A 27,849-nucleotide genomic window follows, 5' to 3' on the forward strand; every position below is an offset into this window, starting at 1 on the left:
TATCTTCCCATATCTTCCACTATCTTTATCTTGCTGAGGCTGTACATGGCCGCCTGTCTGGCCAGCTCTCCTGGTCTAGAGGTGTATTATTCATGGACATTTTTCTGTGCTCCGTTGTAATGGCAGCTCACTGCAGCAGTGGTTGTGTCTGACGGAACACAGATGAATAAATAAATGGGGACGGCAGAGCCATTTGGACGTTTGACATTTACTGATGAGACAATTAAGCGAGCGGCGCACAAACAGGAGCGGCGAGGCTGGAAAACACACGCCCACACTTCCACAAACAGGAAAAACACACATACGCGTGTGCGCTGAGCACACATTAAAAACCAAAGCTATAGTTGAGCATATGGAAATGCACAACAGGAAAACAATCCGAAGCATAACAATGCCTACATACACCAAGTATGCAAACATGATAATTGGTTCTTCATAATTTCCCTTTGAGTCTCTTTGAATTCTGGATGACACATGGACTCAAAGAAAACGGGCAAATGCTGGTACAACTCGTGCATTGTATGAAATGCCGTGCTCATGTGTCTCCAGACCAGTTTTTTTCTCTTAAACACATTTTTTTGTAACTTTAATTGATTTCAAGGCTTACGCCATCCAACACAAGACTGGACAAGTCTTTTATGATGCATATGCAGACCTGTGAGGAATTAACATTTAATTATCTCCCCACAAAAGAACACTTTATTGTTCTTATAATAAGACAGTTTATTATGCTCCAACTATTTGAGGATATTAGCCTCCCATAACGCACCATAACAACGAAACCCACATCACTCCCAGATCACTCGAGTGTATCAGACTATTTCTCTAGAATTCTCAAAGTACATAGGTTCTGTACAGTGCTGGCAATTTCTCCATGTCTGAGGCAGCAAAGCGTTCTCAAAACATCTTACTACTTGGCGTGCTTGGGGTCAATTACGTGATGTGCATTGTTTTGATTTCACCAGGCATAAGGAACCCATCCTGTTAAAAAATCTCAATTTTTAAGTCATTGTCCAGTAACCTATCTGGGAGTCACGTTATGATGGCATTAAACGCGTAAATTATTCATCCGCAGATTCTTATTCATTCTATTTCGAAGCACTTGGTTCTATCCGATAGGCAAAATTCTAATAACTCTTGAAAAACGGGGCCTGGATTACAACCTCCAAGCTAAAGAGAAAGCCATCCACGCCCCGCCCACAAAATTCGGAGGATGGAAGAGAAAAAAGGCTAGCAACAATGTGACAGACATCCAGACAACACCGAATGTGCAGCCTTCGCGCATCGGGTTTTACAGCGGCGTGCAACCGGACCAGTGCTCTTCCAGCTCGGCTGACGGGAGTAGAAAACGGACAGTTGCTTACCTCCAGCAAAGACAATGACGACGGGAACAATTTCTAGGTATGGCTTTGTTAACTCACAGCATACGCGGGCAGTTTCTCATTCTTCAGAGCGCTTTGTGCGAACAGCCCGCGAAACGTTGTAGCGTCGAATAGTAACTGGTGGAAAGGAGATATGGCTTGGTTACAATGAGACTTAACCAGCGGACGAATTTTATTTTAATCTATCAGTGAACAAATTAATTACACAATTCTGAAAGACTGTTTTTATACCAAATGAGTACCGTGAACGTTTGTATCCTGTCACGTTCAGAATAATAAAAGAATCATAATAGCCTACTGCACCGAGATGTTTTCTACGCTATCATCACCAGACTACGTTAATGGATTTAGAAGCTTGTTACAGCCTATCTGGGACCATGAAGCATGATGGACAAGCTTGTGTGGAAATATTCCGGACAAGCCACACATTGAAAAGATAGACCGCTTTATAATTCGTCTCCCAGCAATGGAAATGCTTGGTTGTTCACATCAGTCTAATTACATTAGCCTACGCCTTGTGCTTTATTCACTCATTCCTCTGAGTTTAACGCAGTTGCTCGTAAAATAAGAAACTTGAGAAAAAAGAGGCAATTAAATTTTCTTTGCCTTCATGTTCAATTAGTGATATAAGGTGCGGAGTTCAGCAAATTAATCACATATTGTGTGTGTGTTTGTGTGTTGTGACACGCTGTGGCATAAGAATAACATTTGATTACGCAGGAAAAACTCAGCTTGTTTAGGTCAACTGTTAGAATGTTTTCCTCTGCACACAGACACTTTCTTGAAATTGGTTTTACATCCCCAAACAATTAAGGAATATATTAGACCATGGAAAATAAATCCGGTCTAAATGGGCGATTATTTGGCCTTTTGCAAGAGTCAAGGTTGGGAGGGGGGCAGGCAGTCCAGTGGTACCAGTATCTGACCAATAACCGAAATACTGTTAGATCGAATCCCTGAGTCAACAAGGTGGAAAACCTTTAGTTGTGTCCGTTAGTGATTCAGTAAAATCCAATTGCTCCCAGGTGGTTGCTGATAATAAGAATGTGTTGTTACGTTTCCCAGGTGAAAACAAAAAGGATGAGCTTGTCCACTGATGTTAGTCGTTCCCTGCTGTAATGTAGTGAAAGTGTTGTTCTTGATTTGTTTTATCGAGTAGCCTTGATTGTGTGTTAAACCTGTATGACAGACAGTCCCTCCTGACCAGTGACACCGACTCTGGTTAACTCATACATCCCTGTACAGAGTCTGCGTCCTGGACAATGCCGACGGCTCTGCGTTCCCGTCCTGTGGACATTCATCCCATGGTTGTTTTTGGCTCAAGGTCGTGACCAGTGCCAGGAGTTGTCTGATGAGAACTGCTTAGATCACATTGTTATTGACTTCAGCAGCTGCTTGAATCCAACCCAACAGTATCACATTCCAAAAAGCCATTAAACACGGCAATGACGTTTTTTAGACACAGTAATGTTGTTTTTTTAGACATGGTAATGACATTTCTTTAAGACACTGTAATGACGTTTTTTTTTAGAGAAATTATGAGTCGGAAAGGATGCAAATTAGCCCTTTAAGTTAGATAACTGTTGGCTTTTGGGAGAGTCTTTGTCACTTAGATCCCTTTTGAAAGGGCCTGACTTCTTGCTTCTTTGTTTTGGATCAACTGTGTTGTCTAGGTTTGTATCAAATCAGTGAGTAATTTCTATGGCTTCAGTTTGCAAAAGAAAAGTAGGAAGGAAATGCAACTTCTGTGTTACATATATTCAGCAGCACTCACTGTCCCTCTCAGGACAAACTGGGGCTTTTTTCCAAAGGTTATGCGTGATGGATACAAACACAATGACTGGTACAAAACAAAGGTAATGCGTGATGGATACAAACACAATGACTGGTACAAAACAAAGGTTATGCGTGATGGATACAAACACAATGACTGGTACAAAACAAAGGTTATGCGTGATGGATACAAACACAATGACTGGTACAAAACAGTGTGAGTCACAGACTACTATTTTGAAAAGGGGCGAGGTGAACCCTGCAGGCCCAACTGATGGCAGCTGATTGACACCTCGCTTCCTTGCATGTTCTTTGCAGTGTTGTGGCAATAAAATAATTAGCTCTGTGAATTGCTGTGGAGTGTTGTTTTTGACAATGACGTGTGTCATAGTGTGGACAGTATAGTGTTTTTGTGATGGCTGTCCCTCAGCAGTGGAAATAAGTGAGTCATCATGTCATCCATAACATCCCGATATTGGATAGCCCTACAGACACCGTGGTTCGGCATAGAATTGCATTATAAAGTCACATCACCCTGCTTGGTGTCATGATGTGAGTATTGTATTGTGAGGTGCTGGGACCCCAGACCAAGGTTATCTTATGGTTGTGATAAATGCCTGGCCATTGCCGTGTATATCTCACTGGTTGACATTTTCGGGTTTTGACTGGAACAGCGTAGTTGCGCTGACAAACATGGGCACTTAAAAGTAAATGTACACTTTGCCTTTATTCTAACCGAGTGAGGCAATTGGAGAACAAACTCCCTTTTCCAACTTCGACCTAGCCAATGGCATGACGGTTGCCAGACAACACCGGGTTGCACTTAAACACAAACACAGTGTCAGCGACAACGTCAACCAATGTCCGACTGTTTTTCTGTAGCGAATGTTCCTCTTGATGTGCGGTTGCATTGAGGTCGGGCGAAGCAGCGTCACCGTTCAACAACGGGAATATTGCTTGTGAGAATCTTTTCAGACATGGACACTTGTTAATGAGGCTACAATAAGCCTCTATGTCCGGGCGTGTTGGGAAATTCACTCCCGATGGGTGAAGACAATGAAGAAGACTTTACACTGGCCAGGATGAAATTAAATAAACCAATGAGAAGAAACGTGTTAAGGGGCTTCCCAGCCACTTGTCAGCTGGTCCAGTGGTCAGGCCTTGAACCCGGGCTGTGGTTGTCAGTCTGAGGCAGCCGGCAGGTCCGTACTGTATTTGAATTAGGGTGGCATTTTGAAATAGCATTTGTGGTGTCTTCTATATTGTTTCATTCAACTAAATCAACATAGAGCATCTCTTGGTTCATCCACTACATGGAGTGGAGAATAAACCTGTCTGTGGTCGCTGTTTCTTTGGCTTTTCTCCTTGTCTTATCTTTTGCTTCTTATTTTTTTTTCTCTCTCTGTCTCCTAACGGAAGTAGCTCTTGCTCAAATGTCAATTTCCTGTGTGATGTTATCGCACGGTAGACAACGCAGGCTCTGATACAGAATATTTGCTTCTGTGTTTTAGCTCGTTATGGTTTCTTCATTATGGTTGGAGGTTTACATCTTTCTCTCTGTAGCTGGCTGTTTGTATTGTTGAACTGGCCTCCTTCTATCTGGGGATGTACAACACACAGGTGTGTATGGGTAGAACCTTGCCCCTCCACCACACACCAGCAACTACCCCCCCCCCCCCCCCACTGAATTGCCAAACAATTGAATTGAAATTTCTCAGTCACTTGGTGGGTGTGTCAAGTTCTATGATATATAAAAAGTTTCTCAAAATGAAAATAGTAATAAGCAGGGTGGATGCAGGATAATTCAGGCCTGCCATGTGGATGGATGCAGGATAATTCAGGCCTGCCATGTGGATGGATGCAGGATAATTCAGGCCTGCCATGTGGATGGATGCAGGAAAATATAGAGCCTGCCATGTGGATGGATGCAGGATAATTCAGGCCCTCCATGTGGATGGATGCAGGATAATTCAGGCCTGCCATGTGGATGGATGCAGGATAATTCAGGCCCTCCATGTGGATGGATGCAGGATAATTCAGGCCTGCCATGTGGATGGATGCAGGATAATTCAGGTCCCGTCACGTGGATGGATGCAGGATACTTCAGGACCTGTTAGGTGGATGGATGTGGGAAAATGTAGACACTACATGAGTAGACATGATAAAGTCGAAAGGACAGTATTGACTGTGTTACCCGAAGATTCGACCCCTGGTAGACTTAGCGTAGTTCACATGAATTACCATAGCGTTTGAATTTACACCAGCATGGAGGAGAACCAGAGTGTAACTCGTGTGTACTGAACAGAAACCTCACACGGTTTCAACACAATTCTCTTCACACTTGCAATCCTCCGGGTGAAACTGTGGCACACGCTACCTCAGAAGGGGGTGTCTTGAGCTATCGCTATCTGCAAGTTTACACGACAAAATGATCTAGAGTCTTGAGTCTTCTTCGACGTGTGTGTCCTTTATTGGACTGTTAGCCCAGGGTTTAAGAGCAGCAGTTATGAAACCTGCCTTCAAAGGGGGACGGCTGCAGTCATCCAGACCAGCTGTCCCTCCTCCGTCTGTCTGGCTGTGGGACGACGGTGAGGAGTGGAGGGGGAGCTGGGGTGTGACATCAGGAGAAACATGTGGGAGAGATAATGAGCCAGTAATAACAGGTTATAAACACCCTGTGAAGTCTCATGGGGGCTTTAGTGGAATGCTTGTTTAGCTGTTGAGACGTTTCCCTCAGGTGACATGCGGTCTGTTTTTCCGTGGGGTCATATCATTTCATAATTTCACAGGGATCTTGTGTTTTAACAGAAATTAAATGTTGGTAATGCTAATCATATGATTCTTCAGAAACAGTTTTAGAACCATGTACGGGAGTGGGTGGCATTCTGGTCTTGTGCTTTTTGAGGTGCAATAACTGTTTTTGGAAAGGCCCAGTGGAGGCCATGTAACTAGAGCTGGAAAACTCACGTTCAAGATGCAAGTAGATGGCAGAGAGGTCAAGGCTGTTAGGAGAGGTTCACTGGCTGTGTTTAATGGTAGTGAAACCAGATTCCATGACAACCATGTCGCTGTCGGGTCATTTGAATCCTGTTAATGTTTTTCTGCTAAATAATGTTTGTTTAATGTGTGCGTGTGTGTGTGTGCATGTGTGTGTGCGTGTGTCCGTTCACCTCCAGCAATCTCAATGGGGCGATTTTTTTTTTGATTTTTTTTTTATTTGTAAAAAATGTTTATCTCAAAACATATCACCTCAGAATTAGCTTAGTGTAAAAGTTCCCATTTGAAATGCATTAACATGCATATAGCTTGGCCTCAGTCTCTTGTTTCCTTGACGTGTTCTTGTATCCCACCAATAAAAACAGTTACATTGAGACGTCATGCCGTTTTGTCACCACAGGCATATCCCAGCGTCCTGGCAACTGGCCGACCAAATGCAACCCCCCCCCCCCCCCCCCCCCCACCCCAGCACTCAATCACCCTTTCACACCGTCCTCCACCACACCTGGAATTCAAAGCCCCGTCTGACCTGAAATGACCCTATCGCTTGCCATGAAACCAGTGGGCCGGGGGGGTGGGCAAAATTGGTAGCGTCTGCTGTTGTTGACATCAGCCGCGTGGTTGCTTAGCACATTTCATTTGTGATATTTCGCTGAGGTCCAACTGTTTGGCATCTGCTGCAAGCTGTTAAATCCCCCCCACTCGCCTGCCATGTTAAGTTTCCGCCTAATCACCATATCATCAGAGTAGGAAGTTGCCTAGGTTGCCTCTTTTCCTGCCACCCATTCTTAGAAATCTAGAAATCAGAAACCTGCCGCTCAAGGTTTGATGAGAATTGATAAAACACGACCGGGCTTAAAATGTGATGCATTTATTAATATACTGATACAGTTCTAAACTCATAGAGATGTTATCAGAAGTCAGAATTTTAAGTTTCACCAGCGATATGCTACGTGTTTCCGCTATGTGTTCCTGTTGCAGCTTGTTTCGAACAGGTCCCAGTGGAGATGCTTGACAAACTGATCCATTCCTGTGACATCAGCCTGTCTACTGTCCCGGATGTCATGGTGATTCCAAGGATGCAGCCGTCAAAAAAGGAACAATATTCGGTTGTCTATCGGACGGGACTTCACCGGCCTTTCTAATTTGAGTTGAACTATTTAAAGGCAGAGTGCCAAGACAACCCACGCTGGCAAACAGGGTAACTATGGACTTACCTTGGACTTTGATCTCAAAGGCTAGAAACCTGGTGAAGGGTTGTACGATGCGTTTAATATATAATAAAGATTAATTCAACATCCAGGCACGGTTGAACCAACCTCAGAGCCCTGGGACCCACTCTTCTGTAGGCCTTATTGGCCAACCACCTGAGCAGTGTCATGCTACCACCCCATTGAAACACTGTCTGATGCCCTCCAGACACGGGGGGGGGGGCGTGGCTTCCCGTTTGATGTAGCAGACCATTTGTTGACAAGGTCCTGAAATACCAGCCCCTTATTAGTGGTGTGCAGTTGTCCTTTTACCCTCACTCATCCACAACGCCCTGACTGTGTTGATGGAGTTAAATTCTGACTGTCAAATTGCGGAAATTGTTCTGTAACATACAGTTCACGCCTGCATTAACCCAGAGGCTCACTGTCCAGAATGATAACACCATGAGTCTGGACAGTGAGCACATTGTGACTCGTAGACTAAGGCTGTGTCACAGTGTGAGTAAGTATATTTGTCATGTTATCTTATCACTTTGTAAACATGTCTGAAATAAATTCCCATAATAGGAAAGCGCCGGATGAGCTCACAGCGTTATAACCCAGTCATCCTACGTGTGTCTACCTTGTGTAACACCTGAAAGGTCCTGGGTGTCGGAGCAGACCCATGCTTCTGGCATTTAGGAGTCATATCTGTTCTCTCTAGCTCACAGTTGGTGGCCTTCAGATTGTAGTTCAGTCTAACGACAAGGCGAAGCGACTGCTGTTCAGCAGTAGCATGGGCAGCCTGGCATCAAGGGCAGCCTGGCATCAAGGGCAGCCTGGCATCAAGGGCAGCCTGGCATCAAGGCTGCCAGGGCAGCCTGGCATCAAGGGCAGCCTGGCATCAAGGGCAGCCTGGCATCAAGGGCAGCCTGGCATCAAGGGCAGCCTGGCATCATGGATAGCCTGGCATCAAGGGCAGCCTGGCATCAAGGGCAGCCTGGCATCAAGGGCAGCCTGGCATCAAGGGCAGCCTGGCATCAAGGGCAGCCTGGCATCAAGGGCAGCCTGTCACGGGTTGCGGGAGTAACGAACCAGGAGCAGTCCAGCGACAGCGGCGCCGGCCAGTCCTCTGCGGGATCTGGCGGCGGCGAAAGCAGGGCAGCAGGGGGAGCTGGCGGCGTCGGCCACCGGGCAGTGGTGGCAGCAGGGGGCGCTATGTACTACACAGGTCTTACCCTTCGGATGTGCAAGAATTGCGTAGCTCAAGTTAAGTTTTACCTCATAAAACCTTGACTTGTCGCTGAACACACAACCGTCATCGGCTGTGAACTTTGTTGTTGCTTTAGATTTAAAGGTGCCACAGAGACCACAGAGAAAGCAGCCTTGAGGTGAGACTGCTGAGAAAGGCTGTACAGAGCGTTGAGGGACGCTCTTCCTACCTGAAGTCATCATCCCTGGACGACCCTCCAGAGGATGATGGCAGGTTTCCTCTTAGTGTCGCTGCCAAATGCTTCCCCCTCCTACTGATGGGCCATGATGGGAGATTTAGTGTTGTTTTTAAGCTGCGTTTCCTTGGCGGGACCTTGCTCCTGGTCAGGCCACGTCCGAGAACGCTCAGCTCTCCGTGTCCGCAGCCCAAAGGCTGTCATTAAGAGATGTGATTTATCGGCGAGAGGATGCGCCGTGAAGGTTGCCACGTGAACAGACACCGTGCTAGACGCCAAGCTCTGACTGCAGTCTGCTCTTTGGAAGTCATTGATTAATGACGCAAAAAAATAAATAAAGACTAATCCAATTTGGGGTACTACTCTTTCTCCAACTGTCCTGTATTTATACAAGTCCTTGGCAGTTCTTTCTGCTTTGTGGACGTGATGGAGCACTAAACTGCGGGTGTACATTTGATATAAAACAGGGTCTACATGGTTAATGCTTGCTAGATAATGGCTTCTGTGACATTGTACGATCGTTATGGAAGACAAAACACTGCTGGGCTTGGCTGTGATTTCCTCTGTATCTGGGTTAAGCTGTTACAGTTCATCACATCTTGCAGTGTCTCTAGGGCAGTTTCTTGAGAAATACCGATGCCGTTTGGGCAACATCTGAAATGTGTACTGTATTGGCAGTCCAACAGTAATGGAATGTTTGTACTTGCCCATGATGAGAACGTCTCTGGAAGCTTGTTAATTAATCAATGAGTCAATGCTGTGAATCTGTCTGGCGTCTTACCTGGCAAGCAAGACTTCTGACTGACAAATGGCTGAGTGTGTCAGCAAGAGACCACACACACTGCATAATTAACACATTAGTAATATATTTATTAGGGATCAAAGTCTCCCGTTTGTTACTTTCATCTCCATCACCCTCCCTCTCACTCTCTCAGCGTCCCATCTGACTCTCTCAGCCCCCTGTCTCACTCTGTCACACTCCTGTCTCAGCCTCCCTTCTGACACTCTTAGCCTCCCGTCACACCATCCCGTCTCACTCTCTCATCCTCCTGTCTCAGCCTACCGTCTCACCATCCCGTCTCACTCTCTCATCCTCCTGTCTCAGCCTACCGTCTCACCATCCCGTCTCACTCTCTCATCCTCCTGTCTCAGCCTACCGTCTCACCAACCCTTCTCACTCTCCCAAGTCACCAACCCATATCACTGTCTCAATCTCATGTCTCACCAACCCGTCTCACTCTTTCACTCTCCCATATCACCAACCCATCTCACACTCTCACCCTCCTCTCTCAGCCTACCGTCTCACCAACCCGTCTCACTCTCTCACCCTCCCGTCTCACCCTCCCTCCCATCTCTCTCTCCCTCCCTTCCCTTCTGTTCCTCCACCGTTTTTCTAAATGAAACGTCCTTCTCTCTCCTAATTACAGGAGGTCTGTCCCGTTCCCAGGGAGGCAGACGGTCAGTGGTGGGTGGTGGAGGACTAAATTGATGCTGTGGGGTCTGTGTCCAGGTGGCTGTGTGTGTGTGTGTGCATGCGTGTGCGTGGGTGTGTGTGTGTGGTTACATGGTTGCTAAATATACATCCAGTTCCAGAGGGGGGACGGAGGGTGGTGGGTTTTTGGTTGAGATCACTCAGATCATTCAGACACACAAGAGGAGTTTGAAATCAAATGAAACCCAGAAAAACTAGGTGAGGAGACACATGTGCAATAACAGCCGCATGACCTGTGACCCGTTGCCACGGCGAAAGGACAGCTGGCTCGGGGTCTTAGAAGGCAGATTGCCTCAGCACTCTCTGGGGTGTTGAGGGATGCTGGACAGCGCTCCTCTGTGTTGTCTTTCTATAGCGACTCCTAGTGGCAGGTTGGGAGCCTGCAAGCTCAGTCATTGTGTTTGGCCAGAGAATGCGCTTTTCCTTTTGACATCTGGGTTCTGCCAGAATTTTCCGTTGTTTAAGATATGTTTTCAGGCATTTGTAGGGGTCATTTTGATGGACCTTTAACAAACATTTCACATGCCAATTAATTTGAGATGTGTGTTTGGGTAGAGGTGGGTTTTGATATTATTTGTTAAAAGCCTTTTTATCTAACAACCAGATAGAGCTTGAACATTTGGTGTGTGTGTCGGTCTGTCGGTCGGTCACATTAACCTGTTTAGTTTGGGGGAAGAGTGCAGTGGGTGAAGAGGAGAGATGGCTTCTGGCCCGGCCAACCCTCGGAGTTCTGAGTCACGGGTCAGGTGTGAATCCTGTCTAACATATGGGAGGTGATAAAATCACAGGTGGATGTGTGTGTGTCCAGGTGGCTGCTCGCTCCCCAGAGGTACACCGCTCCGTCAGATCTAATGCAAAGTACAGCGCTGGCCTCATGATACGTGTTTTAGAGGACTGTGTTTGGCGATTATGTCAATCGTGAGTTCCTCACGATGCTTTCCGTGGTGTGGTGTGGAAGAACCTCCACTCATACACTAAGACACTTGGTTTGGTAAAGGACTGACCTGGTGGATTGAGATTAGGGGGCTTTTAAGAGAGACTCAGTCTGTATATAGGTCTGAGAGGGCGTGTGCGTGTTTAAATGAGAGAAAGACTAAGCATGCTCTACATACCCACTGTGAATGTGATTAAATGAGAGACTGCTCTGCATATCTACTGATTGTGCGTGTGTGCGCGTGCGTGTGTGTTGCATTAACCCTTCGGTGTGTAGCTTGGGGGAAGAGTGGAGTGGATGAAGAGGAGAGATGAACAGCTTCATCACAGAGATCTGCTGCTCTCCGTCCGTCAGAACCTCTTTATCTTCCTCTTTCATCCTCCTCCTCACGCCTCATCTCTCATTCTCTGTATCACCTCCTCTGTCTCTCCTCTCTGTCCCTGTTGCTGTCCATCTCTCCTTCTCTTCTTGTTCCCGTGTCCCTCCTCTCCTTCTTCCTCTCCCTGTCTTCCTCATTCCTGTCTCCCCCTCTGTTTTGGACAGATCAAGGTGGTTTCCAGGCCGGCCTCGGAGGGCTCGTTGGGTGGAAGCAGGACGTCTCAGAATCCTTGTTCTTCTATTGGTACATTAAGATTTGGACCTGTGTCTTCGGCGCAGTGTGATTGAGTAGAAAGCCCAGTGAACTGTCTTTGTTTCCCTCTTCCTCCCCGTCCTCTTCATCCTACTACCCCTCTTCCTCTGGCGTTGAACCTAGATCCCCTTCAGACAGGCAAACCCCAACCCATTATTAACTGCGGTATTGGATATATTTCCAGAGTAATGTCACTTCGCTGACCCCTAGTGACCCCTGGTGACCCCTGGAGCAGGCTGAACCGGTAGGTGTGAGGCTTTGCAAAGGAACAGATTTAAGAGGGCTCCACTCTTCATGGAATTGGCAGGCAGGATATGATGTCATCAGTTGTTATTATTGTTATCATCATCAGGGTCTTATTCTCTCGTTCATTCTCCTTTATCTCTCCGCCTCTTTCGCGGTTTCATTCCTTTCCCATCTTCCTTAGAAGGGGATTTATTTAACTTTATCCTTTGCTTGCTGTGGTTAGTTAATTGTAATGTTATAACGTCTGTGCAGCTCAGGTGTCTGTTCTGCCGTGAACTATAAAGGAATCGATTCCCTCATAAATGCACACCTTCGGTCAAATCAGCGTCTCCTGTCATCTGAACTCCTGTCATTTGTACCGTTCCTGTATGAGGACCTGCTTTGGTTTCAGCCGCGGCTGTGTCATAGACTGTCCCCTTGTGTCTGGCAAAAACCGAGCACTGTGTCTCCCCTGTGTTCACCCGATGTGAAAGTTCAAGCATGGTTGTTCGTGTGATGTCCCAGGGGTGGTTTGCCTCATTAGGGCCTAGAAGGGATGCCCTGACTGAAGGAATGTAATTTTTTAACACGTCCTCAGGTTTTCTTTTTTCAGTGCAGTGTCTGATAGATGCAATGGTGAATGATGGAGAATGTTTTCCATGGAAGTATTGCCAAAATGCTCATGTTCGGTTTATTTATTAATAGGCTTTGGTTGAAGATCAGAATTTTTTTTATGACAATCCTGTATGAATAATATTTACTTCAGTTTTCCATAATCTTTATTTGGCCCTGTTCTCCCATCTGAATGCACACGTAGTCCCAAAAAAGGGAGTTCAATTATTTTTTAACAGCTTTGTCGAAGTGACAAATAAGCTGATGTGTGTAGAGTATGTGTTGGTTCGGTGTTTCCATTCACAGTTTTAGCTGCTTGAGAATTTATGACTGCATACACCCCTTGCACTTCTTCTCGTTGTTCATCTTTCTCTTTTTGGGTCTCTATTAGTTTCACGTTGAATTTAAGAGGTTGTATTGGCATGAGAAGCATTTGTTGCCATGGAAAAACAAACAAAAATAACAGTCAAATAAAACGGGAAATTAAAAAATGCTAAGTAAACATTACCCATGAGTCCCATGAGACTGTGTAGTCAAAATGTGCAAATAGTGATGAGAAAGCAGAAAATAATATCTCCAAGTCTCTAACTCCCTCTGTCTCCGTGGTTCACTCTTGGTTGCTCAGTCTCATACAATAGTTTCTTTCTGCTTATTTTGCGTCGGTGATTTCTCTCTCTGCGTGTCTCTCCCGTCACCCCATCTCTCAGAGTGTGGCTGTTCTCTGCCGTGTGAAGTCATGACCTCCATCTCCTGCTAACGTTTATCTCACACGTCCTCTGTGATTGATTCTGTATGTATGGAAGAGAATAGAGTAGCTGAGTGCTCACCTACAGGCTTCAGCTGGGATGACGAATGGAGAACTATTTATCACTTATCAGTTATCAGTAATTGCAGGCATGTTGCCAACATTGTTCATAAATTAGGCTCCATTTGTTGTATGAAATGAGTTAAATAGTAGTAGAGATTCATAATCAGACAGTCCCTGGCTACAATCATAAAACTAAGCAGTAATAATTTTAAGTAATTAAAAATACAATTATTGCACATTCATTTTATTAAGGTATGGTTCTATTAAAAGACACTGAAGACTACCTGATTAAGATGACTGGATCGTCTTTGGTCAACAGAAGTGGGCTGTGACAACATGCTTCCTGCATGAACTGTTGATGATGAATATTGGAGAAAGGGTTTATCTCCACTCTGGTACACTCAATAATTTACGACGAATGAAATGCTCAGCCTGAGTTTTAGTTATGGCGTGGGCACGCAGGGGTTTGGTTCCGTCCCGTTTGTATACATGGTGAGACGGTGAAAGTATTTTGGTCCGTCCTCGTCCCCCTACTACCTCTGTAATACGTCATACTGTTCTTTCAACGTCTCTTTTCTGTCTGGTTAAACTTCGTGTTTTTAATGAGAAACACAAATCTCATGGGGTCTAATTATTCTCTCTCTCGCTCACTCATTTCCAAACCAGCACACATCCCTGGTCCTCGTCCCACCCGGCACTGAGAAGCTCCCCACTGAGAGTGGACTGGCAGCGCTCACCGTGAAGAAAGCACTGTAATCCACGGTAGACACTCGGAAAATGGTTTCTGCATTACATGTTTGGGAGCCATTTTAAACAAGCCACGTCCCTCTACAAGGCCTGCATTGATGCTTGCTGAAATGCTTCAGTGTCGTTTGAAATAGTAGTATGTTGCACACATAATGCTCTTGAAATGGAGGGAATATTTTAGGCCAGAATTAGCAACGGCCAATTGTGTAAGTGACTCTAGACAAATGTAACGGTGAATTGTGAATGTTGGCCTTATAATAACTCCATGAACGCCCCCAGAAAAATCGTTCATACGAGTTTGTTAAACGTGTGTCCCATTTTGTCAATTACCTCCCTCCCTTATCTACACACAGCTAAGAGTAAACTGTAGTCTCTTTGTGTTCTAGCATGGTGTGTGTGTGTGTGTGTGTGTGTGTGTGTGTGTGTGTTGCTAGGAAACGGTGATTGTCAGTGGAAGTTCCAATGGAGAAATTGACAGCAATGCGATGCCCACTGTCTCTATTCATTGTGCCGGCCTGCTTGAGCTGCGGCAGCTCTCGGACTCCCACACAACGTGGCAGCCAATGAACAGGTTCTGGCTGAACGGGATAGACGCTTGAGAGGCCTTTCATAAGATATCCCACGGCCTGGACTGACTTCAGATGTACAGAGAGCACATTGTATTGTGTGTGAATGTTGCACCTACTGAAATGTACTTTGGGGGTACAGCGATGTGTCTTCGGTAGAGGTGGGGGAGCGATGGGGGAGCGATGGGGGAGAGGTGGGGGAGCGATGGGGGAGAGGTGGGGGAGCGATGGGGGAGAGTGATTAAGACTGGAACAATGACTTGGATTATTTCCAGAACAGAGACATGGCACATAGCACAACAAACCTAAGCTCAACTTGGCTCATATACTTTGAGTGAAAATGTACTTGTGCATGTTGATGTTTTACCTAGCTGTCTAAATGTATCTGCCAGTGAAAATGTAGTTATCTAAAAGTACTATTGAGGGTGTTTTATTTGTCTCATACCCAAATCTTAACGCTTTTATATGTGGCCAAAAACACGTTTTGTAGAAAACTATTTACACTCAGTTCTCGGTTTAAAAAAAGCTGTAGTGTTTGATATCTTTCTCTTGCGAAGGATGGGCTGGCCTATCAGCTGTCTGTTTTAGTCATTTTAGTCATTTAGAAGACTCTCCTATCCAGAGGAACTTAGATGTGGTGCCTTCATCTTCATTTAGGTAGGTGGGACAAACACACTAGACACTTAGTGCAACTGAAGTTATGTAATCCTTAATACCATAAAAAGCTGTGTTTGCTTTTAACTTGTGTGTGGGAAACAAATGAACTGCTATTGTAAGCAAATGTAGGTAATTCATTTAATCGAAAGCTGTTAGAACTGGCCAGCTGACTTGTCACAATGAAAATGTACTCCTTGTTCCTTTTTTTCTGTTTGGACTAGACCAAATGGACCAGACCAATAAGGTCAGACATTATGAAGTCACCCTGTTAGATTTAATAATCATGAATAGAATCCTCAAGGCCAACAACTAAATGATTCCTTGCAGGTTCCTACTGCACAAGTGTGTGTGTGTGTGTGTGTGTGTGTGTGTGTGTGTGTGTGTAATATTCACTAATACTACCCAGATTGCTGCTAGTTTACAGTAACCTTTATAAACTGCTGCTAGGGTAGTGTTATGTACAATATTGCACTAACATCTTGCTATATTTTTGCTGTGTATAAATTTTTCTCCTTAAATTTTCGCTATGTAGTTGTAGTGTGCTACGCCACCATTCAAAGCTTATTACACTCATATGTATCTATAATATTGAATAACTCTCCCAATTGGTGCTAGTTTACACTGTTATGTATATTGCTGCCATACTTGCCATATCTATTGTTCAATAATACTACCCAGATTGCTGCAAGGTTACAGTACTCTTTTATTTAAACTGCTGGTAGTGTACAGTTTTATGTATATTTTTACATTATTATAATTGTATCTTTTTGCATGGCAATTATTTTTGCTTATATATTGTTCTTAACTACGTAGTTGTCGGGTGTCATGTCACCAGAACTTCATTGTGCCGGATGTCGCTGTGTGGTGGGTGTATTTGACAAATGAACCTTGAAAATGCACTGGAGACCAGTGTTCCTGTTTCTCAAGGTTCAACTGCAGAAATGGGGTTGTGGTATATGCTGGTAATAGATGTGTTGAGTAACCACGAGAATTTGGCTGCAGTATAGCGATGATGTTGCTGTGTGTATATCCTGTATATCCTGGGAGTACATTTGTAGTGCTAATAAGATGTGTAGTGGTAGTTTACACAGAGACTGGCAAGGCAGAGGGGTACATTTTGTGTGTCTCTAACAATGTTTGAGTGCGTTTGTTCGCACAGAACATGTGTATGCTGGCCATAACAATGGGAAAGGGAACTGATTCGCATTAGTGCGTGTGCGCACGTGCGCGTGTCAGGAATGGTCAGCAGAGCTGATGAATTATACAGTAAGTGCCCTGTATTACATGGTTACATAGACCTCACTTCCCCCTCTTTGTCTTCAGCCCCTCAGCTTGGCATCCTCTTCCATCACCTCGACTGTTCAAAGGCTTTGTGTACCTAGAGGACACATTGTACAATAGAAATATAGCTTCTCTCTTGCTAAGCCCCCGCCTCTCCCTCGTACTTTCTCTCTCTCGCACTATCACACTTTCATTCACTCACTATTGACAATAATGACTGGCTGCTATCGTTTGTCTTTTTTTAGATTGTCCCTTCTCATCCCCCTCCAATAATTTTTCAGAGCAACTTACAGTAATAACTGCCTACATTTTTGCTGCAGCCTTATAATCCTACAACAGTACAATCCTACAACAGTACAACAGTACAATCCTACAACAGTACAATCCTACAACAGTACAATCCTACAACAGTACAACCCTACAACAGTACAACCCTACAACAGTACAACCCTACAACAGTACAACTCTGCAACATTACAACCCTACAACTCCTGCGTTTCACCAAGTGAACTATACTACGACTGCTGATTCTGTCACTGTCTTTCACCATCTCTCTCTAGATCTCCAGTACCCATTATCTCACTAAGCCTCCTGTCTGTCGGGATCATTTGCTTCATTAAGTTTTTGTTATGTTGTCGTCTCCATCTCTGAGGTAAATCATATCATCCGTTCTGTCTATCGTCTCCATCTCTGAGGTATATCATATCATCCGTTCTGTCTATCTTCTCCATCTCTGAAGTGAATCATGTCATCCCTTCTGTCACCTCCATCTCTGAGGTAAATCGTATCATCCCTTCTGTCTGCCTTCTCCATCTCTGAGGTAAATCGTATCATCCGTTCTGTCTATCTTCTTCCTCACTGAGGTGAATCATATCATCCCTTCTGTCTGTCTTCTCCATCTCTGAGGTGAATCATATCATCCCTTCTTTCTTCTCCATCTCTGAAGTGAATCATATCATCCCTTCTATCACCTCCATCTTTGAGGTGAATCAGTATAGGATCTATCAGTTTTCTTTTTCCTTCTGCCCTCCTGTTCCCCTCCCCACTCCTCTCCCTCCATCTATCTGTGGCACACATTTCTGCGATTTGACTGGAGTTAATGAAGCAGAACTCGTGATAGCCCCTCTCCAGACGCACGGACGCGAACACGCACGGACGCAAACACGCACGCGGCTGACATTGCCGTTAGGAGCATTTTCATGATGTGTAGTTGGTGGTTTTCATTGTTATTGAAGGATGCAGACGAGCCGCTGTTGCCCCAGGGTCAAATGGCTCAACCCTCGACCTCTGACCTTAGATAGTGTGTGTGACAGTGCTCCCGGCTGATGTGGGCAGGGTTGGGGGGAGATTGGTGGGGGGGTGGGGGGACCACCAGCACAGTCATATAGGAGAGCTGTAACAAGATGCAAATGTCATGTTTTTCTTCCATTGCTCTGTTTTGGAGGGTTTGGGGGCATTGACGTTTAAATGTCTTCTTTCTACGTATATTATTTTCTCTTTTATGTCATTTCCATATTTGTCTTTCCCTGTGTTTATTCTTCCCTGGGCCCCACCCCAGCCTCACCTCTCTCTTGGGTCTGTAGCCTGGGGAAAGGGGTTCTTCCCTGGGCTCATTGTGTAGTCCGTTGCAGGGAGGTCTAGAGGTCTGAAAAACCACAGGGGCCTCCCTGTGACCGCTCCAACCCGGTTTACATCTTCTTCTTTTAGCTTGGCCACCTCTGACTCAGGCCACCATGTTAGACAACCTTTGAATATTCACCCTGGCAATCAAAAAACAATTTCAGAGTACTTCTTGTTTGAGACTTGCAAAATTCCAGAATAATTCAGGAATTTCTGAATGGTCCAAACCTTTGTGACATGAACATCGTCAAACAAACCAAAACATAATTCATTTGTTTACTGTAACACAGCCACTAATTATACCTGCAGGTCATTTGAAAACAGTGTAGCCAGTTTTGTTTTGGCAGGAAACAATTTTTAACTGAGCCAGTGTGGTGTGTTTTCCCGTGTGTCTGGGAGTAGCTAGTGAGCTAGCCTACATAAGTCAGTTAACTTGGGTGCTGTTATCACCTGAATGTTCAGAGAAAATGTGGTCTAGAGTTGGTCTTTTCTGAACACACAGTTTTGTATCCAGCGACATGATCTGGCTGTAAAGACCCTAAACATGTTGATAGAAGTGGTAGAACGTTTCAGCTTCATGCCATTTAATGGTTTCTGTGTGTTCATGTCTCTGCGTGTGTGTGTTTTATGTTCTTGTGAATCACTTGAAGGAACGGTTCTAGTTTCTATCAGCTGCTGACCCTTGACCTTCACTTTAGATGTTGTGTTTGTCTCTCGGATTGTTGTCTGTTAAATGGTGTTAAGCAGCGTCTCTCTATGCAAAGTCACATGTGCATTAAGGGTCCCTTCTAATTGGTCCTTTTTTTCTTTCCCAGGGTCCCGTTCTGCTCTGGAAGGCACACAGACTCAGGGAAATAGGGGCACCTGGTGAGAACAAAAACACCAACATACTCATACACAGGGCTGTCACGATTATGACATTTTAGTTGATGATGGTCACACAAATAATTGCGATTAACAATTGAATTGTTGGTACTGTAAAATATATGCCACTATTATAGTGTAAGCCAAATAATATTGTAGGCCTAAAATTACATTGGTTAAAATTACATGATTCTTCCGATTTGCTGTGTTTTTGCTTTTGAGCGCCACCATTCTGGTGCCAATCCGGCAATTGTCCTCCAGATTATTGGGCTCACCTCTTTCATTCAGCTTAACGCCAAAATGCGCACAGGACGGTGTTGTTGTGTTCGGCTTTGGAACAGTTGTCAATGTTAACAATTGCTCTTCACAAAACGCCAGTGCAAAGCAATGGCTTATTCATGTGCATCGTGCCGTTTCCCGTCTCGCTCTGCTGCAAATATTAAAGCCCAGTTATCTAAATAATCTTCCTTGAGCAGCAAAACGCGTTTCAGCGCTCAGTTAATTCTGTAAAAATTAACAAGGAGTATTCATTTTATTCTCAAACGTTAATATGCAATGGGACAACAGATGTTTCTATCCATGCATTTTAAGGCGCATTTTCTAGTTGGGAAATATGGATGGAAATGACCACGGTCGACATATGATTAGTAAAATATTTGACACACAATTGAGATTTTTTTCTTCTTCTGTCGATCAGATTTAATGCGACAAATCTATTAAATAATAATGTTGCGAAATTACATAACTGTGTATTGGTGCAAAAAAAATCTAAACTACGTTTAAACATACTGAAATGAAGAGGCAGCTAAGTTTCAGTTAATGATCTGCACCTGTAACCTTACACAGAGTTGTCAAACGCTCTAGTGTACCCATGTGCTAGACATCCTAACAGATGGAAACGGACATAATTCACGTGGTATTTGTTGAGATGTTTCTAACCTTGTCTTTAAAATCCCTTATTCATATTGGAAACATGATTTTGGAATCAAAATATTGTGCAAAAAATAATTGAGATTTTCCTCAAATAATCGCGATCAGGCAATTGTGCCTTACACATGCATCTTGTTGAGTTTTCATAACCTCTAGGTCCAACCCCAAACCTGACCTTAAACTTCACTCAAATCTAACCCAGGTTTTTATGTTCAAGTAATGTCAGATCATTTTGTTATAACCTATGTTTCTGTGATATTTTTATATATTTTTTATTCTATGTTTCAAGTATCTTTCAGCCCACATCTGCCAAAACAAAGCCAGGATAATTTTATTTCACCAGTCGTTGAAGTAAAATGGATGTTGATAATTAGAACAATGTTATAAATTAATATAAAGATAGAGGCACGCCATGTGTTGTCGTGGATGGTTTCTTTCAAGTACATCTTTGACCTCTGACCCCTGCAGGCCCTCCGTTTGTCCCCTCTGCCGTGATCAGCCGTCCGAGCCCTGTGTGTGTGAGGAGATGAAGTCCAGCATGCGCCAGTGGAGGAGGCTGGTGTTGATGGGCATGTTGGCGTGGGCCCTGCTCTTCCTGGCTCTGCTGTCCTACTTCCTGGATGCCCGCGTGGACAGCGAGCCCGGTATGTCCGCAGGCTCGTCGCTCGCGCAGCACCCAGACACCCGGCGGCTGTCCTCCATCCAAGGCGCCCAACATCTGCACCGTGGCTCCCTGTCTCAGCCCGCCTACACCGCCTTTAACACATCATACCCCGCCCTGGAGCCCAGCCCTGCCTCTACCAGCCCCCCATCGCCCGGCCTGGAGCTGAGCCAGAGCCCGGACAGTGGCCCATACAGCAGCCGGGAAGGGGATGGGGGCAGCCACCAGAGGGCGGACTACCTGGACCCCCAAGCCCTGGCCGCGTGGTCCTCCGTCGGCACGGAGAACGTTGTCTCCCACTCGGACAGGATGGGGGCCCGCAGCCGCTCGAGAACCGGCCGGGGGCCTGACCGAATAATGCGTCAGCACTCCCGCAACGAGGGCGGGGAGGAGGAGGAGCAGACAAACCACAGCCACAAGAGGAGGACCACAGTGGGCGGGCGTGGCAGGGAGCGTGAGGCGCGGGGGAAAGAGGATTCTTCATTAGAGTACTACTCCTCCAAGTCGTCCTCAGTTCTGCAGCGCTTGTGGCAGGGCAGCATGTCCTCTGGGATGCTCTCCCCACGCCTAAAGCACGCCATGACTAACTACCTGAACGCCAACAAGCACCGGGTGGCTTACAAGGGCAGCCGGCGGCCCGCTCAGACCCGCGAGCAGCTGCTGTGTGAGCTGAAGGACAAGGCCCGGCTCAGGGTGCTGGACGGCTCAGAGCAGCCGTTCATGTCGCTGGGCTGGTCCCACCTGGTGCCCCGCGTCAACCTGGAGGGGACAGAGCGGGGACAGAGCAGGTTCAGAACGTGCGCTGTGGTCACCTCCGCCGGGTCCATTCTGCACTCTGGCCTGGGGAAGGAGATAGGTGAGTGCAGGTTGGGTGGGGGTGGAGGGCAGATTTGTTGTTAACATAGAAACGGGAATGAACTCTGAACCCGTTGAAATGATGCCTATACTCTCATGGCTCCTGGTAATGCAATCATTTTCATTTCATTCAAAATGTTCTTTGCATCTGGGCTCATGCGCCGGAATTCGTGTTGTAATGTCAGCTGCCATCATGGATGGGATTGACGGGTAAATGTCCTGCTTTTTATTTTCTGACTTTGCCGCCTGTTTTACTCCTTTTGTAATGGCTGCCTGTCCGTTTTCCACAGCGGCCACCATGTGTGAAGGACACCAGAACGCTGTTTCTCTGTGACCTGTCATTGTGAGGGGGGAATGATGGTCTTTGTATGATGACATCCGTGGTATTGATCCAATATCATGTAACGTTATCAGCTTCCCCATTTGCCCACGGTGGGTTGTTGGTTCTTTGGCTTGGGCACTGAGCTGTCTCTCATGTCCTCCCTGCAGCTGACACCCGTCTCTCTCTAGCAACTGTGTGTGTGTGTGTGTGTTGTTCTTCAAAAGCCAGTCAGATGTCCAGATGGGTCTTTGGAGATAGTTCTATATACTTTTAGCACACCTTGGCCAACTGTGTTGTTTTACTTGTGTGTGTGTTTTTCACGGTTGTTGGCACCTGCTAAACATGGGGAGAGTGTCAACTCGGACAGATGGCTCCTTTGGACCAGAAAAGAGGTCTGGTGCTGACGAACACAGTTAGTTCACATCACCCACATAGATGAATATGTTCACGATGAAGACATACAGTAGATGTATTGTCTCTCCGACAGGAGGAACAGAATACGAAAGTCTTGGCTGACAAAAGAAGAATCTTGTTTTCTGCAAGATTCTTGGGGTAGTCCAGCAGGGATTTGGGGAAAACAGAGTTACTGTAGTTCACATCCGTCCACCCAAAACAAGTGACCTGGGAGTGTTTTCCACCTGAGGAAGAGTTTTGGGATAAACCCTTCAGTAGTGCACAGTGTCATTGCAGAGCCTTCTGGAGTTAAAAACCCTTGTTTAACTGGAGAAAGACATGTAAATAGTCCTAGTCACCAAGCTAGTATTCAGGTGGAAATATTGTCTTTCTCATTTCCCATTCTTTCCTTCACCGCAAGGTGAGTGTGTGTCTGTAGAGACGTGTGTGTGTGTGTGTGTGTGTGTGTGTGTGTGTGTGTGTGTGTGTGTGTGTGTGTGTGTGTGTGTGTGTGTGTCTGTAGGGGCGTGTGAGTGTGTTTGTCATTACTAGTCTTGAAGCTGCGACACTTTTGAATGGTAGTTGATGTCTACACCAAACTGTAGTGTTTTGCCTCCACCTTGTGGCCGTCTAACAGAATAACACCCTCTACATACGCCTGCTTCCCTCAATGCACATCACTGATGTGCTTTTCTAGCCTTGTTATATGTTTTAAGCCAAATTACTAGAAACATTTCTGTGGACCAGAATGCTGCACCCACAAATTATTGTCTCTTCCAATGTTCACCAAGGAGATTCGTTCAAAAGGGCTCGGCCACTCTTTCTTTACACTCACAGGGTTGTATTGGGCTCCCACGTTCTGGATGGTTCTGTCGTTGTTGTGAGTCAAGAGCACAGTCAGCGCTGACAATCTGTGGACCGCTTTGACCCTTCAGGCTGAACAAGAACCTTCTGAGATGGCAGCCAAGGGATCCAGTAACTCTCGGTAACGGCGTTCAGAGAAATGAATAGTCCCGTCCATCGGCCAGGACTATCCTTCGTCTTGGAGGATGAAAACCTACACTTTGAATGTCCTGTTGGAGCCCTTTGGGGTTTAATTACGCGGTGGTCTACTCAAAGCTAATACAGACACTGATGGGTAACGGTTTACATGTCTGACTTGTAGAGCAGCTTTGCTGCGAAAGCCCATCTGTCAACGGTCGGGTCAAACCTGTCATGTTCCTCTTGGCACACAGGCTAGCAACGAAGTGGACTGACTGCGCATGAACATGACGGCCATCAATCGTTACTTGTGCATGTGAAGGCCAGTAGTATACAGACACTGGATGTGCTAGGCAACCCTTTGAGTTGCACATGTTGACCACTAGAGAGCACTGTTGTGCCTGAGGAGGAAAACGCCATCCAACCGTCCCTGGACCCCTTCTCTGTTGGCTGTCCCTGCAGATATTAATGGATATTAATGGTGTCTGTAAGGGCTAAACAGACCCTTTAGTGGCCCCTTCCAGTGAGTCTTGACCCCCCCCCCCCCACCCCCCCCTAATTCTACGCCCTTGTCCTGAAGGGACATCAAACCTACGCTGATACCCGGGTATCAACATGTGACACGAGTTGGCGGAGCAAGAGGCTGTTTGAGATTCATTCACACTCTCTGTTCTGTGTGAGTGTGTGCGCGTGTGTGCACGTGTGCACTTTTTTGTGTTGAGAAGGGATTTCATGGTTCGCTCCCCCACATCCTGTTTGTTGAAATTACCCAGAGGCAGCATGCAGAACCATCGCTCGGGCCAGCGAAGTCCTAGTATTTTGCCAAAAACCTGTCAAATCCTCTGAGTAGAAGCCTGACTAATGGAGGTCATCAAATGCCGCCTCCTGAAGCTGCCTTGGAAATATGTGTTCAACTATTTATTTTCCTACAGGGGCTCCTGGCCTCAGTGAATGATGGTGAAAGTAGCTTTTCCTTCAGGGGCTCCTGGCCTCAGTGAATGATGAAAGTAGCTTTTCCTACAGGGGCTCCAGGCCTCGGTGAATGATGAAAGTAGCTTTTCCTACAGGGGCTCCTAGCCTCAGTGAATGATGAAAGTAGCTTTTCCTACAGGGCCTCCTGGCCTCAGTGAATGATGAAAGTAGCTTTTCCTACAGGGCCTCCTGGCCTCAGTGAATGATGGTGAAAGTAGCTTTTCCTACAGGGGTTCCTGGCCTCAGTGAATGATGGTGAAAGTAGCTTTTCCTACAGGGGCTCCTGGCCTCAGTGAATGATGAAAGTAGCTTTTCCTACAGGGGCTCCTGGCCTCAGTGAATGATGGTGAAAGTAGCTTTTCCTACAGGGGCTCCTGGCCTCAGTGAATGATGAAAGTAGCTTTTCCTACAGGGGCTCCTGGCCTCAGTGAATGATGAAAGTAGCTTTTCCTACAGGGGCTCCTAGCCTCAGTGAATGATGGTGAAAGTAGCTTTTCCTACAGGGGCTCCTGGCCTCAGTGAATGATGGTGAAAGTAGCTTTTCCTACAGGGGCTCCTGGCCTCAGTGAATGATGAAAGTAGCTTTTCCTACAGGGGCTCCTGGCCTCAGTGAATGATGAAAGTAGCTTTTCCTACAGGGGCTCCTAGCCTCAGTGAATGATGGTGAAAGTAGCTTTTCCTACAGGGCCTCCTGGCCTCAGTGAATGATGGTGAAAGTAGATTTGAAACAGTGGGTGGAGTCAAAGAGCAGGGTGACACCTGTGTTTTCTTAGTACCATTGAGTGACATGTATCGTTCTTAGTTGAATTACATTACATTTTCATAGATTAACCTTAAAGGACTTCCTTTTTTTTAATTTAGTCTTTCTTTGTCTGTCATGCTTCCAGATTCCCATGATGCAGTTCTGCGGTTCAACGCAGCACCTACCGAAGGCTATGAGAGAGATGTGGGGAGCAAGACAACCATCCGAATCATCAATTCACAGGTGTGTTATACAGTTTTGTGTGTGTGTGTGTGTGTGTGTGTCTTGCGGTCAACTAAGAGGCACTACAAACGACCAAAACAGCAGTCCCTTTTAAAAAAAAATCCTTTATTTGGAAACACACCCACATCAAGCCAAACACATTGGCATAGCTTATGAGCGTTTGATTTATTCAAAGCGAGCACACGGACATGTGTGTTTTCATATCGTGTGTGTTTGAGGACTACAGTGTTGCGGCTGGTTACCTGTGTTACTTTTGACCCCCTACAGATTCTGGCTGATCCTAAGCACAGATTCAACACCAGCTCCCTGTATAAGAACATGACTCTGGTGGCCTGGGACCCTGCACCATACGCTGTCAACCTAGACAAGGTCTGCCTGCCTTCCTGTCTTTCTGCCTTCCTGTCTTTCTGCCTGCCTGTCTTTCTGCCTGCCTGTCTTTCTGCCTGCCTTCCTGTCTTTCTGCCTGCCTGCCTGTCTTTCTGCCTGCCTGCCTGTCTTTCTGCCTGCCTTCCTGTCTTTCTGCCTGCCTTCCTGTCTTTCTGCCTGCCTGCCTGTCTTTCTGCCTGCCTGTCTGCATGTTTATCTAAAGGTGATCAGGTAAGACTGGTTTCTCTCTGTAAAGATCGATATGTATTCTCTGTAAAGATCGATATGTATTACTTGTCACCATTTATGCTATATTCACAACAGTCCTGCGCTCTTCATCTCCCGTACTTCCATTAAATCTTATTTTCTTCAGCTTTTTGTTAATAGTTTCATCTGTCTTCACTTCAATTACCATCCCCCTCCTTGCTGTTTTTTGACCTGTTCCTCCTGGTAGCCTAGCGATTGCTAGCCTAGTTGTTGGTAGCCTAGCTGTAAGAGTATCTGAACAGTATCCAGGAAGTTGCTCAATAGAATCCTGAGACGTCAAGGTAAAAGAAAAGCAATTTTTCTGTCCTTGAGTAAGACAATTAACCTTAATTGCCCCAGTAAGTTGCTTTGGGTAAGAGCGTCTGCCAAATTATTTAAAATGTACAGAATATATACATACAGTGGTTATAAAAAGTCTACACACCCATGTTAAAATGCCAGGTTCTTGTGTAAAAGAATCAGACAAAGATAAATCATGTCAGAACTTTTTCCACCTTTAATGTGACCTATAATGTGAGCAATTCAATTGAAAAACAAACTGAAATCTTTGAGGGGGAAAAATAAAAAACTCACAATAACCTGGTTGCATAAGTGTGCACACCCTTAAACTAATACTTTGTTGAAGCACCATTTGATATTATTACAGCACTCAGTCTTTTTGGGTAGGAGTCTATTAGCATGGCACATCTTGACGTGGCAATATTTGTCCACTCTTCTTTGCAGAAGCGCTCCAAATGTGTCAGATTGCGAGGACATCTCCTGTGCACAGCCCTAGTCAGATCACCCCACAGACATTCAATTGGATTCAGGTCTGGGCTCTGGCTGGGCTATTCCAAAACGTTAATCTTCTTCTGGTGAAGCCATGCTTTTGTGGATTTGAATGTGTGCTTTGGGTCCTTGTCGTGCTGAAAGGTGAACTTCCTTTTCAACTTCAGCTTTCTAACGGACGCCTGAAGGTTTTGTGCCAAAATTGCCTGGAATTTGGAACTGTACATAATTCCCTCCATCCTGAGTAAGGCCCCGGTTCCAGTTGAAGAAAAACAGCCTCAAAACATGATGCTGCCACCACCATGCTTCACTGTGGGTATGGTGTTCTTTGGGTGATCTGCAGTGTTGTCTTTGCGCCAAACATACCCTTTTGGAATTATGGCTATAAAGTTCTACCTTGGTTTCATTAGACCTTAACACATTTTCCCACATGCTTTTGGGGGGGCTTGATGTTTGTTTTTGCAAACTTCAGCCGGGCTTGGATGTTTATCTTTGTAAGAAAAGGCTTCCGTCTTGCCACCCTACCCCATTCATATGAAGAATACAGGAGATTGTTGTCAGTACTTGCCAGAAATTAGTGCAGTTCCTTTACTGTTGCTGTAGGCCTCTTGGAAGCCTCCCTGACCAGGTTTCTCGTCATTTCATACATTTTGGAGGGATGTCTAGTTCTTGGTAATGTCTCTGTTGTGCCATATTTTCTCCACTTGATGATGACTGTCTTCACTGTGTTCCACTGTATATCTAATGCTTTGGACATTCTTTTGTACTCTTCTCCTGACTGATATCTTTCAACAATGAGATCCCTCTAATGCTTTGGAAGCTGTCTACGGACCATGGCTTTTGCTCTGAGATGTAATTAAGAAAATGTGTAAGAGGGTGTGCACACTTATGCAACCAGGTTATTGTAAGGTTTGTAGTTTTTATTTTTCCCCCTCGAAGATTTCAGTTTGTATTTCAATTGAAATGTTCACATTATAGGTCACAAAAAAAAGTGGAAAATGTATGACACGATTTATCTTTGTCTCATTCTTTTACATCACAAGAACCTGGCATTTTAACAGGGGTGTGTATACTCTTTATTGAATATATATTGTATATATATTCACAGTTTTCCAGTTTTTA

The 27,849-nt window shown here is 45.4% G+C and overlaps 1 protein-coding gene across 2 annotated transcripts in view; it reads left to right on the forward strand.

The window, feature by feature from the left end:
- Positions 1–1,240: 1,240 nt before the first annotated feature.
- The window catches only part of st6gal2a (ST6 beta-galactosamide alpha-2,6-sialyltranferase 2a), a 36,223-nt gene continuing 9,614 nt past the window's right edge, over positions 1,241–27,849 (forward strand). Inside the window, exons 1-6 of one of the 2 annotated variants that reach the window (XM_020054916.3) lie at positions 1,241–1,401; positions 7,134–7,353; positions 19,179–19,230; positions 20,626–21,674; positions 25,229–25,326; positions 25,594–25,695. In XM_020054916.3, the coding sequence (XP_019910475.2) occupies positions 20,684–21,674; positions 25,229–25,326; positions 25,594–25,695 (1,191 nt within the window). In that variant the 5' untranslated portion in view covers positions 1,241–1,401; positions 7,134–7,353; positions 19,179–19,230; positions 20,626–20,683. The remainder of the gene's footprint in view (positions 1,402–7,133; positions 7,354–19,178; positions 19,231–20,625; positions 21,675–25,228; positions 25,327–25,593; positions 25,696–27,849) is intronic. The other variant, XM_010880513.5, reaches the window with a different exon arrangement.

The sequence above is a fragment of the Esox lucius genome, chromosome 16, assembly GCF_011004845.1.
Source record: "Esox lucius isolate fEsoLuc1 chromosome 16, fEsoLuc1.pri, whole genome shotgun sequence".
Taxonomy (NCBI): Eukaryota; Metazoa; Chordata; class Actinopteri; order Esociformes; family Esocidae; genus Esox; species Esox lucius.